Here is a 16476-nt window from a genome sequence, read left to right on the forward strand (position 1 = left end):
GATGACAGGCTAGTAGTAGTGGCCATATTGTTGAACAAACTTGTAACTCTACATTTAATTCCATAACATCAGAAAAGCTGTAACAGTCAAGATACTGATCATTAACTGGCAACTAAAGGTGAGATAGATGTTAGTTACGAGTTGTAAAGCACATAAACCACACTGTACTTGGGGAAAAAAAGTAATGTTTTCTTCAAAAGACTTCACGTAGATAGAATTAGTAACACTATAGTGGTGCTTTTTTAATGGATCAATTCACAGACTTGCAGTGCTTTGCATGGAGCTGGATTGCTTACTGTAAACTTTTTGATTTATTTATAAAGAAAAGATACAGGGGTAATGACAGACTGGACTAAAGCAGAGTATGTACACTTCAGGAACAAAATTGGTAAATTACAGCCTGCTGTTATTTACCCAGGTTAATCACAAGAACTTGGCTTCACGCAAGTTTGTTTAGAGCATCTCAAAGTTTGCTTTATCAGAGGGCTCAAAGGGCACAAACATTTATCCTGGGGAAATAGAAGTCGGGTAGAAAGACATCAGGTTGAACACAAGGCCACAAAACCCAAACAAATAAATAAACCAAAAAGAAAGAAATCAACCTGCAGTCTTAATACATGACTATGTTGAAAATGTCAGCCAACATTTCAAAAGACATTCATCAACCATAATGTTGAATAAGCAGTATTGTTTTTGCAATAATATACAAGAAGCGACAGCCCATCTGGTTAAGAGAAAGCTGTCAAGACTAAATATTCTACATCAGCAAGCACAAAAGTTTTGAACTATACACTGGCCACCCCGTCTATAGAAAAATAAAATTATTCTGATTCTCTGACCGCATAGAAATCATTTGTGAGTATGTTCAGTACTCATAATAATGCAATCTCATTGTTACAGCATGGAGAGAAGACCTCAGGACTTATGTCACAACTTTGTCGTTGGATCCAGACAGCATGGGCAAACCACTTTACCTCTGGGACTGCTCTGGTTTCCCCACTAGCACCCAGACAGATCAGAGTTCTTGTAAAACAATGAAGCCACTTGTAACAGGAAATCATTAAATTCTGAATCCTATTCCAATTTTATTTTTCAAAGTCCAAACACATGTCATTCCAAAAACAGTGTCAGTTGGTGCTAAGCATATACGCTGTATATATGGAGACATCCTCATCTACAGAAGAAATTAAACATGAATTTTTCATGCACTGGATGATCATACTTTACACTTAAAAATTATATACCTAAATTCTACTGCACATTAGAAAAATATACATCTAACTTAAGTATTAAAGTGCAGATTCAGTATAGTTAATCTGCACCCACAGCACTGTCATCACCTGAACAATTACAAGTCCAGAACCCAAGAGTTTCTATTCCATGCCTCCCAGCTTAGGCCTCCCAGTGCTAAAACCCCACACTGTACAAGTAAAGCCTGGCAAGGTATGAACACTGGCTGGTAGCTAAGGGTATGCATGATCTTATACAATCTGATTTCTCTGAAGACTGAGGAATCAGTAATCATGCAAAACATGCCATCACGTTAAGTAATTTATTTCAGTCGATTAAGCAATATGTATTATGGAGTAGGTGTAGTTGTAAAACTGGGGCTTATTTTATGTATTTAAATCTTGTCAAACCAGAATTAGAAAATTAGAAAACTCACAACTACATTTGCTACCCTCATTATAGCTTGGGAAGCCTGAAACTTTCTGAAACCTTGTGAACATTTCCCACAATTCAAATGCCTTGTGTCTCAGACACAGCAAAGCATGTAGGGAGAGGTGGTATTGTAGGTACTAAACACAAGTTCCATGTTTTTCTTTTAATTGCAAAGCAGATTTGGACTTGATTCTGCTTTTGGGTAAGCTTCTCCTCCTTCCCACCATACTGCAAATGCTGTATTCCAGCTTCCAGTCCAGTATCCAGTGAATTAAAGGCTTTGAATAAACAGGTTTTTCCTGAAAGGATGTTGCTGTATGCTGCCCTGATCATCTTTTATAGCTTCACCAGGGAACAATAAGAAAAAGCTGGAAAAGTGAAATGACGCATAGAATAGAGTTTTTTTGGGAGGGAGCACTTCTGGTTTAGTAAACTTGAACTTTTTTTTTTTTAAGTGTTAGAAATTATAGACCTTTATAAAAACTTCCAGTAACATGTCTGATGCTATTTTAGCCACATACTAAGTTTCTTATGTATCTTTATTTTCCACAATATCTTGTGTTCTCAATCTTTAGCTGGGCTGCTAAGTATGCAATTTTCAAAGCAAAATGCTTAATAAGAGTACTCCTTTTAATCTTAGAAAAATACAAACATAATTCAAATAGCTTCTAACAAAAGCTCTTTTTAAAAAGAAACCCTGAGGTCAAAAACACACAGGAGGGCCAAAGCCGAAGTATTAACGTCAGTAGTAAGTTTATAAAACAGGAACAGTGTTAACTTCCACAGTACTTAACTTGCGCATGTCATACCACATTAGACTGCTTCTAATTCCATAGATCAGTAGCTGTGGGGAACAGCACACAAAACACTAATTAACTACACAGCTGATGTAGTTACAGAAAAAAGGGTGAACAGACATTTAAAAATCCAGCTTCAAGTGTTTATTCTCCTTTAAAATGATAGCTTGAAATTTCTTGGAATAATTGCTGCTGCTAGAATAAAATTCTGCAAAACTTGCTGCAAAATAAATAGCCTGGTTTTATACAACCATCCATCACGATTCCCAAAAAGGTTCTTCAGAAACAAAGAATAAATAGTAAAATAGAGGCATGGTAAAGAAATTTATTTGCAAAATTCCCTCAAGAGGAAAGATCAGCAAATGCATTCAAGAGGTTATTTTTTACTTCTAGTACTCTGTGAATTTGTTTAACACACTTACTAAATCAACCCATTTCTATGGGCAAACAAATCATGATGTATGGCTCAGAATTCAAACACATTCTGTAATCACGTATGTGTTTTCTTAAACATTCCATATCTGCCTGGGGAAAGAGAAAGTCTCCCTGGCACAGCCCCTCAATGGACTTGAAGGGGTGATATATCTGGAAACTAGCCACTGCAGAAGAAAGGAAAAAACATTTTGAACAAGTGGATAAAATGAACTGCTCTCATGGACAGAATTCTTTGAAATGGGCAGTTATTTTCAAGGCTGATTCCAGGAAGAAACACAAATTATTTTTAAGCATTTTTACAGAAAGCTGAACACTATTGCTTAACTTGCTTGTGCCTTCAAAGACCAACACGAGAAACATCATCATGCATTTGAAGATGAGATCTGGAAACCTGGAAATGCCTATCAAAGCAAGATTTATTCATTGCATAACAGGCAGGATGTTCCACTCTCATGAGGAAGTGCAAGTACATAGCAAAAGGAAAGCCAAAACAATCTTGAGGGCAATGCTGCAGTAAAATGCAATTACTGAGCACTTACTTTGTCAGTGCTGCTGGGAGAGAAGTAGAAGGAATTATTTTTAAAAATCAGTAACTTTTTAAGATGCAATAGTCACAGTCAAAGCATTTTCATTTATTAATTCTCAGGGAAGGCTCTTCTATCCAAAAGACACGTTGTTTTTTTTTAATTCAGAAACCATTTTTTCTTTTGGAGACCATTTCCTTTTCAAATGAATGCACAAAGAACAATGGCTTTTCTCTTTTCAAAAGATCTGAAGGGGGAAGCCTGCCCAGTGGCTAAAGCACAATATCAAAACTTAATTTCATTACCAGATCTGGTAACAGTCTTCTCTGACCTTGCTTCTAGTTCCATCTCTGCAACAAGAGGTTCCTACAGACATGCTACTTCTGAAATGCTAGGAGACAGAATTCCAAAGGAAAAACACTTGGAACAAAAGCACAATGTTTTTCATGCAGCTCTGAATACTGAGCAAGCAATCATCAGATTGCAAGATTATCAAAGAGATCACCACATTATTTCCCTTCCAGCTGTGCCATTTGGAATGTCCACTTCATTGCAAGCATCTAAGGGCCATGGGCAGAAATATCTGAAGTGAGCAGTAGTTCACATTAGTGGCTTATAGGGACATTATGCAATGTCGCTCTCTCTGAAGAGGAAACGAGCACTTAGACTTGGTTACCCTAAGATTTTCATCAAAACATAAGAGTTCTGTGTTTCACCAAGTGCTGAAGCAGAGGCAACCTTTGAGGAAAAAGTGATCCCCAAATATTTGCAATTGCTGGTTTATATCTTGCCTTCTAAAGAAACTAATTTTCACTAGATTGCAGCAACACTTGTTAATGATTTAAGCAGCAAAACATAAATATTAAATGAAAGGGATAGTTGTATCAAATTACTCCATTATGTTGCTGCAGCAAAGACAGCTTTCAATTATTTCCTAAACAGGAATCTAAGAAGATTCCAGTAACAAAATAGCCTTATCCAGTACATGACTGCATCACCAAGGATACTTCAAATATATATGCATGAACACAAATATATAATAAGCAGAAGTCCTTATTTCTGTTTGAAGTCAGGCATACAATCAGCATTAGCAAAAAAAAAAAACCAAAAAGACATCAAAGGTCCAATTTTACATCATTTGTTTCCAGCGATTCAAAAATTCTGTGTGCTTTCGACACACAAATGACTGAGGGGCCAAAGGAGCTAAAGATTTTATACAAAAAGAAGGTTATAAAAAGCAGTTGTCCAAGATGGCTTCAAAATCAATCAGCATCTTTGTAGGTCTGCAATGCTGAAGTCCTGTTTTGCTGCCCTGCCCTTTTCTTTGCAGAAGTGATAGTAACAGACTGGAAAGCAGTTCGCTCCAACACTTTCCTTTTCTTGGCATGAAGGAGTGTCAGACTTGGTCTTGACATGTACAGCTTCATCTTAGTGTTTATGTAAACAGATACCAACATGCTACACAAAAACTATTTCTTTACCATGATCAAAATACATGGGGCTGCTATTTTATGTTTGGAACACAACCCAGAAGTCAAGGTTGACTTTGCCAATTTCCTGAAATTTCCTTGATGTCAAACCAAGCACATTTCTATCGCTGTGTATGTATTTGGGCTGTATACACAGCAGCAAGGACACACTTGATCTCATTCTGTCACTCTGAACATCAGCTATGTGTCAGGGTAGAGAATGAATTAAACTGCGAGCCAAGTCTCGCTGCAGTGAGGCTGAAAAAAGACCAACTCCAGCTGTGTCCCTTTTTCTAATGGTTTCAATGTATAAATTTGGTATGCTGAACACAGGTTCATTCTATTAATTACAAATCCTGACATTAAAATCAATTATTACTATGCATTCTAAATTTATAAGGGCTCTACCTGACACTGAACCAGCTAGTAGCTCTGCAGTAGAATAAAGGTCTCTAATGGAAAGTTATTGCCAGCAGCTGCTCTGTTGTCAAAAGGCTGCACAGGCAGACCCTGCAAACCAAACAGAAACTGAACACTAGAGGAAGCAGAACTGAACTGTTCCTGGGTCTAAATCCACAAAGTCATTATTAAATAGATTTCTGTTTCTTTAGGGTTGTTTACAACATGAAACATATTGGTTTTTATCTTCAGATCTTTCAAATTGTTTTAAAGTAGGTCACCCTGGTTCTTACAGCATGGCTAGAAATACTGCAATCACTCTGACAGTTTTACTTTTGCCCCCATTCGAAGATCCTGAAAAACAACCCTCTAAACGTAAAAGAACTCTTGGGTTTTTTGGGTCACCCTAAAGGAGTTTACAAAAAGAACAGACAAACATAAAAGCTAGATTTAACTAGGGGTCAGGTGAAAGGAAGAGTACTTCTAGCATAATTTTTACTGCAAATTAGGTTCAACATTATACAGTTCTTTCCAAATTCATAAAACGTCAGCTTGGAGGAAAGACTGAACTGTTAAACAACCTGCTCCTGCCAGGATAAGACCACATTAAAATATGGGAGACCACTTATCTAGATCTATTTTTGATGACGATTTAATGGCTTGTAAGTAAAATTTGCTGCTATTACTGAGGAAAGCAAACTGCATCGATTACCATCATGTAACACAAAAAAAAAAAGTTTCCAAAAATTGCTACAAAATGATGTTGCACTAGAAGTCCATCTGACACTATAAAGGAAAATATAAACACTTCATACTTTTTCTCAGATGTGGTACATTCTTGAGTACTTAAAAAGGGTTCATATCTTCATACTTCATCTGGCAGCACTTTATTCCTTTCTCTTTTTGGTAAATACACTCACTACTTGCAACTGAATTTGTTCATCAGCTATTTCTGAATGTAAGTATTAAAACTGAAGGAAACTGGCTAATACATATGTCTGGTGGGCAAAAGATACTTACATGATCGCCACTATTAAAAAAAAACAAAACACAACACAATAAAACCACATGACTCACAGTTCAGAGCATAATTCACACGATTACATTTCAAGTTATATATATATTTTTAGTGGGAAGCACGTAAGTCATACAATCAGTTGGTGCTGTTCAAACCCCCGACCCTTTCTAGGCCATTTTAATACACTTACATGTTATTTTCCTTACGGATATAAGAGAGTGTGCTCACCTGAAAAGGAAAAATGTTGTCAGCTCTATTCAAACTGTCTTCCATCCACGATTTTGGAGCAAAGGCTGAGCTGGGTCGAGCATATTTCTGCAACTGGATATGATTACTTGCAAAATTCTTCTTTAAGGGCGAGATGGAGTTCAAGGGTGTTATCCCTCCATTCAGTCCTCTGCGATGGTCTCGACCTTGGGACCCACCCCACCCACCGTATCCACCTCCACCAGGGCTCCATGAAGATGGTGTAGGCGATGGACTTTGGTAGCTGCTCCATGGAGAAGGTGGCTTGTTAAGATTATTAGCTAAATGAGGCAACTGATTAAAAGCAGCATTTCTATGTGTGAATGGAGGTGGATGAGGACTTGCAGGAGACCTCCTCTGTTGCTGATGCTGATTGTGATGATGCTGAAAATGGGGGTGATGAGGGTGGTGTTGAGAGAGGGGTCCAATTTGGGGGGAGAAGCTACCACCAAAGCCAGGGCTGACGTGGTGTGGAAAATTCTGAAACAGCAGAGCACCATTATTAGCTGAGGCAGTAGGGACCCCTCCCTGGTGAAAAAAACTTGCATCTTCATTGATTATTGTAGAAGAAGAAGGAGCTATAGCTGCAGACCAGTTACTAAAACCAGTCAGAGAAGATGCAGTGGACGTCAAGGGCTGCGTCGAAGTACCTAGCCCTGAAGCCTCTTGATAATCGAATCCTGTTAACACCGGCGATTCTATTCTTATTTTCTCCTTTCCATTGCCGTTCTCTGAAGAATTATCGCCCTGATTTTCTTCAGTTTTAGCTTTCTCAGGTTCAGAGAGCATGCCTGCTTCCTGACTTTGACCAGGGGAAAGCTGCTGTTTTTCTAGGGACTCTTGCTTTTCCTGTTGCTGAGTTTTAGATTTTTCTGACCCCAGAATCTCATCCTGAATATTATGGGCAGCTGGAGCAGGAAAGAGCCAAGCTGACCCAGCACTACTGCCATTGGCAGCTGTGTTATTATTTATAAAAGCAGCAGGACTGGGGGTTGCATTTTGATGATGGTGTGGGGGCTGCAGATGTGGATGAAATCTGACTGGAAAAGCTGACTTATTTCCAGTGTTGTTTTGCACTAACACTCCAAACCCGTAATCCCCCATTTATTATATTTAGGGTTTGAATCCTCCCTTTAAGAACAAGTTGATGTTTAGTGTTTACCTCGTCCTCTTCTGAGGCGAGATTAGTATCCTAGTTTTAGCTAGATATTCCAGTTTCTCCCTCCACGCTACTTCAGATTTGGATAAAGATACCTGCTTTTTTTTTTTCAAAAGCTAGCTCTCTCCAACTATTTAAATGTGTCAATTTTGTCTCTTTCCTTCCTTTGGCCAGGAGGAAGGGAAAAATAAATCTTTGGTTCACAAAATAAGAGGTTTCCTTTTTCTAAAGGAAATGCACAGCAGTAAGAGAAAAAGCTTCTGGGGAATAAGAATAAAGAGATTGTAACTATCCTGTTTTCTTCCTCCTCAGCAGCCTCGACTCACCCATAAATGAGTTAAGAGGGAAGGGAAAAAAAAAGAAAATACAATGACGTCTGGTCCCCCGACCCCTTGGCAGCAAAAAAATAGATTTAAATCTGGAATAATTTAATACATCTCTATAATCTAATATATATTTGTGTCCTGTTCAAAAAGAGTCTTTGCTGTGGGTAAGGGAAAAATTTACCTCAGGATCTCAGCATTCAGAAGGGTGAAAAGGGGCAGCAAGTTGCAGAAGAGGCTTTTTCCCCCGTGCTGTTGGGTTTAACGTATTATATTTAGTAATAATATACACTGTGTGTGTATGCGCGTGTGTGTGGTTGTTTAAAGGGGCAAGATCTTATCTCAGGAAATTAGTATTCTATGTGTGTTGGGTGGGGAGTGAGTTGTGCAGGAGAAGGGTGGATTCTTGATGCTGCTCCTTTTGGGCTGGGTTTCTGAGCTCGCCAGACTCGCTCCTTATTTATGATCCAGTATTTGCGTGTCCTTCATATGAGTCCTGGCTGTCCGATGAGGAAGATTTTCATCTCAGAAATCAGCATTCACAGTTCGGGAAAAGGGAAGGGAGGGGACAGCGAGTTGTGCAGGAGGAAGGGGAAGGAGATTTTCTTGCTCTCACTGCTGCTGGAAGGGTGGGTTCTGGTGCGGGGCTCGTTTCTTTCGCCCGAGATAACGCGCGTTCCCCGCAGACAGCGAGCCCCGGGCTGAAAGGCCAGTGGATGTGCGAGCGTGTGTTGTGCCTCCTTCTCCTCAAGGACTCGGCATCCAGCGGGGCAGAGGCGGGCGGGCTCGGCTCGCCAGGCCCCGGCTCTCTGTGGGGTGCCCCCGCGGTGTCCCCCCTCCCTCACACGAGTCCTGGTGTCGGGGAAGGCAGGAGGGTTTTTTTTTTTACCTCAGGAGAGGAGCAGCCTCCAGCAGGGAGGGGAAGGTACCGGCGGCGGGGGGTCGGGCTCCTCTCTCCCCCATGGAAGGTGTTTAACCGGTTCTCCCAAATCTCCCGGAGATTACGGGACGGGGTCTCGGCAGCTGGGTGCAGCGGAGGGGGGGGCCGGCGGACTAACCGGGGAGCGGGGTCCGGCGGCGGCGGCTCCTCGGAGCAGTCCTTCCCCTGCTGCGCGTCTTCTTGGCTCCAGGCGCGATTCCTTCCCCCTCATGTAAACCGGCCGGGCGCCGGGAGGGTCGCCGCGGGGGACGCTGCTGCCGGCGATGTAAGGAGCGGGGAGGCTCCGCGGGAGAGAGCGACGGGAGAACGGAGAGCGGGGGAGGCCGCCTGCCACGACACCGGCTCCGGGGAGTCGGGAGGCGCTCCGGTAGCCGCGAGTCTGGCTGCGACGGGTCCTCCGCGCGAAACCTCCGCTGCTGCCGCCGCTGCCTTATTTTACCTCTTTTTGTTGTTTTGTCTTTCTCCTTTTTTCCTGTCTCCTTCCCCTCCCCCCCACCCCCCCAGCGGCCGCCGCTTCCTGCCTCGGTGCCGCAGCCGGTGCCTCCCTCCTCCTCCCCACCCGGCCGCTGCCGAGCCCCGTCTCCTCAGGACCAAGCTGCCAAGAGGGCCTATGAGTACCGGCGGGGCGGCCATCTTGGTCTGAGGAGTGTAGTTCCCCCTGCGGGCCGCCATCTTTGTGGAGGGCAGGTCGTCCTCCTCAATGCAGGGCTGGTGGGGCAGGCTGGGGGCACCCCAAGCCAGTGTCCTTTGGCCGGCATTCGTTGCTATAATATCATGGGTAATATCTCAAAATCGTACCCCAAACACTGTAGGTTTATAACACCCTTTAGCACCGAAGGGCTGGAGCTCCTCTAGTGAACCTTACCCTGGGCCTGAGGGAGATGCATTAGAGCCGTTTTCCACATGGAGCGGAAAGTCAGCAAAATAATGTAACAAAATGTTTGGAAGGCAACTTCTGTGGAGAAAATACCACAGCACCTGACTTCTGTTTGGGTTTTAACTCTGGAAACATGGAACTGTGACACAGTGACAGACTGTCATATTGGAAATTGAAATGGGGGTTATTCACGGTTGGTTTCTGCTGCAGGGCCCACGCTGTGCTGGCCAGGTACTCCCCATCCGGCACGAGGGAAATTGATTCCTATTGCATGGGTTAAAGGGAGGTTTTCACTGATTTTCAGACATATTTGCCAATGAAGGGACAAGAGGTTTGAGCTGTGACAGCCAGCAAATCTCATCTTTCAGGATGATGGATGAGGCCATTACAACATTTTAAGCACTATAAATAGAGGTGTTTATGGGGAGGAGGATTACAGAGATGCATTTGTGCAACTGTCTCAAACGTGGTACCTTGGGACAGGATTGCCTCAGCGAAAAATTAAGGTTTATGGCATGCTTTAGGAAGTTCTGGATTGAAAGGGAATGCGTATCACAGCATAAACTATTCATTCGGCATGTATTTTATATAGCTCTGTTATTTATTAAACATTTAGTGATTATTACTTCATCACGCATAGCAAATCTGTATAAAAGCGATGGGCTTTGTTGTACCCAGCTGCCAGGCATATGAAGTGAAATTCCAGTTTTACTTCAGCTGCGGTTACCAGATGGGTAACACTACACATTACACATCTGATTTCTTTTCGGATATTCAGTTATGTATGTGGTCTATGGGCACAACCATAGGTCCAAACTGATGTTCACTGCAGAATTTATTCTCGCACAGGAATGTGGCTGTTCAGGGGCAAGCATCAAAATGTTTGTCTACTACAGTTCCATTTTGTAAAACAGTTCATTTCTGGGATGGGTGCCCTTTTGTACATCTACTAATTAAAATGTGCAAATAAAATTATAGTTCAAAAGTAAATAACAAAACCCTGTGAAATAGCTATATGTGGATACACTAGTAGAAAAATCAAGTGGAAAAGGAAACATGCAGACACATTTCCTGAATAATTTTCATTTAGTAGTGGGGTGTCCACTACAACTTCATCCAAGACTACGCAGTCGCCTGATGGCAAATTTGGATGATACGGATTCTTTCAGCAAACCCAGCATTTCTTAACAATTTTATTAAATCAGTTTTCTTTGCAGTCATGTATACCTTGTTTCCATGTGTGAAAATGGACTTGTTTACGTAGGGAGAAAACATCTTTGTGAACATGTAATTACTGGGTTATAATTTCTTCCTTTATTTACTGTTCAACCTGTGTGAGCACATCTGATACTAAGTATTATTTTCCTCTGTAATTTTTCTAGTCATACTGTTATTATCATCATCATCATCATCATCATCAGGTCCAGGGTTAACAAGCACTTCTGTCAAGAAGCTATGAACCTGGCTCCAGCAATAGATTGCTATTACATGAATAGTTTGGGAAAGACTGAGTAGATGGCCTGAATTTAATTTCAGGCATACCCTTGCAGTGCATTAGGGTAGATGCAGGTCACCTAGAGTGATATGAACAGAACTTCCAAAATCTGACTTTAATCACTTTGCTTGACAAACATGGTTTGCTGAAACCATGGAGGTTTCTTAACCTAGCATTTTGATGATATCAACTGCGCAGCAGGGTTTGTGTCATTTTATTCAGTCCCATTGAGGAAAAATGCCTGAACAATATGCAGGGATTGTAGTCATTACATTAGTTGCAAAAGGAGAATAAATCTCTGAAGAAACTGAGTATAATCTATATTTAGCAGCCTGTGAGGAAGTTGCCACTTGGATGGCTGGATGATGTGAAGAGGGTCTCAAATAATGAAAAGCATTTAACACTGTCCCACTCAACATCCTTGCCTCTAAAAGGGAGAGACATGGATTTGACAGATGGTCCGCTCAGTGGATAAGGAATTGGCTGAATGGTAGCTTTCAGAGTTGCAGTCAATAGCTCAATGTCTGTTGGACATCAGTGACTCTGATGTCAGTGGAGACCAGCGACAAGTGGAGCTCCTCGGGGTTGGTATTGAGACTCATGGTGTTCAACGTTCTTTGACAGCAACATGGACCATAGGATTGAGTGCACCCTCAGCTTGCAGCTCAGAAAGCCAGCCATATGCTGGTTTGCATCAGGAGTGTGGCCAGCAGGTTTAGAGGGGAGATTCTCCCCCTCTACCTCCACTCTCTTGTGACCCCACCTGGAATACTGTGTTCATCTCTGGGGCCTCCAACATGCGAAGGACACGGACCGTTGGAGTGAGTCCAGAGGAGGCCACAAGGGTGATCAGAGGGCTGGAGCAGCTCTTCTATGAAGACACAAGAGAGAGGCTTGGACTTGTTCAGCCTTGAAAAGAGAAGGCTCCAGGGAGACCTTAGAGAAGCTTCCAGTGCCTAACGGGGGCCTACAAGAAACCTGGAGAGTGGCTTTTGACAAGGGCCTGTGGAGACAGGACAAGGGGGAATGGCTTTAAAGTGACAGAGGGGAGATCAAGATGAGCTTTTAGGCAGAAGTTCTTCTCTGTGGAGGTGCTGAGGTGCTGGCACAGGGTGCCCAGAGAAGCTGTGATTGCCCCATCCCCGGCAGTGTTCAAGGCCAGGTTGGACAGGGCTTGGAGCTCTAGTGGAAGGTGTCCCTGCCCATGACAGGGATTTGGAACTAGATGATCTTTAAGGTCCCTTCTGACCTGAAACAATTCTGTGATTCTGTAATGTATCTGAGCTCTATTTGGAAGTCCAACAGGATTTCTTTCATTTGCCATGTAAGTTTTGCAGAAAGTAACAATCAAATCAACTACATGATTAGTTTAAAAAATTGTCCAACATTTTAAAATGTGAATTTGTTACTTCTCATAACAGTCAGATTTTGTTTACAGCCTTCTTTTGTGGGAGAGAATCTTCCTTTCCCAGCTGTCTAACACTGCAAAAACAAGCTGGTTTCCATGGAGCAATGAAGATATTGTTGTTGCTTTTCATTACAGACACACTAAAATCAGGACAAACATTCCTAAAAACTTTCTTACTCCTCTAATTCAACAGATAGCTAACAGAATAAGGAAGATCTTTTAAATCATTCAAGCTACAAGCTCAAATACTTATACAGTCAAATTAATGCTTTATCTTGTAGTGAGTTGTACACTGATTTCCTTGTAGCTTATGCCGTGATCCAACTTTTGGATAAAACTTGAAACATTATATCCAAATAAATGAAAAAAAAAACCAACAAACAAAAAACAAACAAAAAAACACCAAACAACCAGACCTTTGAGCATCAAAATAATGTGAATCTAGCTAATTTAGAAATTACATTCTAAATTTCCCTCTACCCCAAAATAAATATCCAATAATATTTTCGATGGGAAGGTTTTCTTAATAGCATTTGCTCACAGCGGTGAGGTTCGGTGCTCAGATTTGCTGCCACATCCACAAAACAGGTACCTGCAGCTCAGTTGTGATGTATCAGACACCTTTCACCTGAAAGGGATTTGAGACTGAATTACACTTGAAGTACTTTTAGTCATCATGGTACCTTCCACTAATCACTATCAGCATCAAATTGATTAATTTCTGGAAGCACTTTAACTCTTCTGGTTACCTTACAGGAGAGGATTCCCCTAGCCATCCGACATCATTAGGCAGCTTGAGCTGATGACTGCACTGTGCACTGCACTGTGCACTGAGCCGGCTCCCCCCCCCCCCCCCCGAATTATTCTTCAGGATCACAAACCCCGTGACAGCCTCTTCACTCTGAGACTGAATCACAAGTGGAAACATATTGCTCTCTGAGGATTAGATTTCTTAGCCCGCTTTTATTCTCACAGACTCACCAAAATATGTCACCCAGTAAGTGCTTGACTTAAAAATTTGGGATGGCTGAACTGGTGTAGAAAAATCGGTTCACTCACTTTTACTCAGAAACAATCTTGAGATCTGTGGTTTGCTTGGGTCTGGTGTAGAGCCCATTCAGCCCTTCAGTGTTACACACCCCGTGAAACACAGAAAAGAAGAAAATCTTCAAGGCAAAATGGAGCAGTTTTGTCCAATGGACCACAAAGCCTTGGTAAGGTCATATGACACATCAGATGTGAATTGTTAACAATAATTGCATAGATCTGGCTCACAGCTAAGCTAAACCTGAAGGAAATGGAATCCCAAGAAGCCTCTCCAGCTCAGTCACACCCCTCATCCTGGGAGACTCCGGGAGAGCAGATGTGTGGTTTGTGATATGCCCTGAGTGTTATCAAATCAAGGTCCTATTGAGCTATGAAGTGAAATGACTTACAGAGCTCAGAAGGAACTCCTTATGGAAAATGCCTTGCCAGCAACCCTCTTTTTTTTTAAATCAAAGGACTGTCAGCTCTCATGCATCTGCTGATTGCAGCTGTCATGGTGTCATCTGGAAAGAAAGGTGAACCCTTGTGACTCAACACGCAAACTTCAAATGTTAGCACAGCACACATTGCCGATTACAGAAACATCAGGCTGGCGCACTGTTGGTGGGGAAAATAAGAATTCAAGGTTCGTTGTACATTCAAAGTCATCTGCCTTAAAATCAACAAGGAGCAGAAAGAGGATAAGAATCTCTTTTCTAGAAGCTGAATTATCAACTGCATCTTATGTATCAAAAACTGTAACAAGGCCTGAATGTTACAGTTTTCTGTATGTTTTCTGTAGTTTTCTTAATGTTTTCTCAAATGTCAAAAGCCCTATCAAGATGTCTAGATCTCCAGTTTTACACTGATAATTGTTGTATCTTGTCCATACGTCAGTCTACAGCATATTAACACAATTTGGTAAATCAAAGTCAAAATTAACACTATACTGACAGCACAGGGACTTTAAAAATTTTACACTGGGTTGTACTAAAATTCAGAGGGATCATTTATGTGATTATTAGTCACTCAGATATTCCTCCACATTACTTTAGGTCTAATGTATCACATTAGATGCACAACTTGCACATGTTCAGTGGTAATAAAGGCAACTAACAGTCCTGAAAAGCTGAATCAACATTTTATCCTAAACAGTTACTCCAGGAAGGCTGAGCTAAAACTCTAGGCAAGCTGTCAGTAGCTAATATTAGCCTACAGGTAGAGAATTACTTTTTTTTCTTTATTATTTCAAAGCAATTTTCAAAGACTGCAGAAAATATTCTCTAGGCCACAGAGAAAATCCAACAGATCATTTTTGTGCTGATGCAGCTGCAAGTGCTGTTTGCTAGATCATATCTCAGCTTGGTCATTGCAATATCAAAGTATGATTTTATAAACCCGGTAAACCATTTAACTCTTGTGTAAAACACATTATACATGCTAATGGCTTCATTTGGCTAAGCTGGCTTCGTCATTTTTCTGCAGCTGGACGTAAGCACTGTATACTGATATACCCTCATAGGTTAAGCAACTCCTTAATGGAATATATTGCCTTGGAGTCTTTAGTCTTTATGAAAAAAGTCCCTATCACTGCCCAGAGAACTATTTTGTGTGCAGTAATTATGTAATATTAATGAGCAATATTATGTACAACTGTATTTTCCAGCCCATTCTTTGTATGGAATGTACTTTAGAATGACCTGACACTGCAAAAATGCCTCTAGCTTCCATGGCCCATGTAAAATACAATAAATACATAAATAATTTAGAGAAGGAAATAGGTAGTGTTGCAAAGGTGCTGGTATTCTTACCACTGTACTTCAAAATCTGGCGATGTGGCCTTTGGAAATGTGTTTTTCTTTTTTCACTTAAGGATTCTGCTTCTTCAAGCTGGAAAAAAAAAAATTCCACACAGGTGTGGAGCTTTAAAATGCAAATTTGGAAACTAACTTTGTAATTTTATTTCTGAAATTGTAGAAGGAAAAAAGCACACGAGAGGTATTTGCCCACTTCAGGCTTTCGCAGAGACCCTTGCTTATCTATGCTTAGATGGGATTTCTGAAGCTGAAGGTTCCTAAATTGTGATCACCACGACATAACAGCATTGCATCCATGGGAAAGCAGGAAGGAGATACCTCTGTATGCTGGTCTATATGCCCAAAACCCCTTTCCAGACAGACTTGTCTTCCATGAAGGCAGTTAGCCTGCAAGCAGGGCCTTGGGCACAGCCAGGGCGCCTTTTGCCAAGTATTTGGGAAGCTGATCCTGAGTGCAGTGGGTGAGCCAGTGCTAAACGTGCTGGGACAGCCTGTCCTCAGGCACCCACCAGTTGTCCAAGAGGCATCTGAAAGGCAGTGGTCATCCAGTGTGTTCATGCTTTGGAGATTTAGCTTCTCAATCTCTTGGGTTTGGGGAGTTTTTTTCCCACTTCTAAATTAAAGTAACTGGTTATTTAATTCCTGTTCATGAAGGGGGAGTGCATCAGGACTGTTGCAAGGGCCAGTTAGGGCTTACAAAGTACACTAGCGCTGAGTATAATTTTTACTACAACTCAGTGACACCTTCATTTCTCAAAGTAAGATTTCATAGCCTATTCATTTACAAAGTGGGCTAGTGCCTTTGGGTATTTGGGAAGGGCAAAAAGACAAATTGAAAAGCACCAAATCATTTAATTTCAAAGTGCATTAGGCACACACCT

At 41.5% G+C, this 16476-nt stretch overlaps 1 protein-coding gene and 1 long non-coding RNA gene across 6 annotated transcripts in view; both read right to left on the reverse strand.

Moving 5' to 3' along the window:
* CPEB4 (cytoplasmic polyadenylation element binding protein 4) overlaps nt 1-9554 on the reverse strand; it is a 42831-nt gene extending 33277 nt beyond the window's left edge. For 2 of the 5 annotated variants that reach the window (XM_062607712.1, XM_062607711.1), the window contains exon 1: nt 6533-9550. In XM_062607712.1, coding sequence (XP_062463696.1) covers nt 6533-7654 — 1122 coding nt within the window. In that variant the 5' untranslated portion in view covers nt 7655-9550. Of the gene's footprint in view, nt 1-6532 lie in introns of all 5 variants that reach the window. The other 3 variants (XM_062607715.1, XM_062607718.1, XM_062607713.1) reach the window with 3 other exon arrangements.
* A 4216-nt stretch (nt 9555-13770) lies between these two features.
* Nucleotides 13771-16476, reverse strand: part of LOC134158081 (uncharacterized) — a 203428-nt gene continuing 200722 nt past the window's right edge. Inside the window, exons 3-4 of the long non-coding RNA XR_009962580.1 lie at nt 15590-15668; nt 13771-14302 (exon numbers count right to left, since the gene is read on the reverse strand). This is a non-coding gene — a long non-coding RNA (uncharacterized LOC134158081). The remainder of the gene's footprint in view (nt 14303-15589; nt 15669-16476) is intronic.

This window comes from Pezoporus occidentalis, unplaced genomic scaffold, assembly GCF_034315485.1.
Source record: "Pezoporus occidentalis ecotype Australia unplaced genomic scaffold, CSIRO_AGI_Poc_V1 ctg124, whole genome shotgun sequence".
NCBI lineage: Eukaryota > Metazoa > Chordata > Aves > Psittaciformes > Psittacidae > Pezoporus > Pezoporus occidentalis.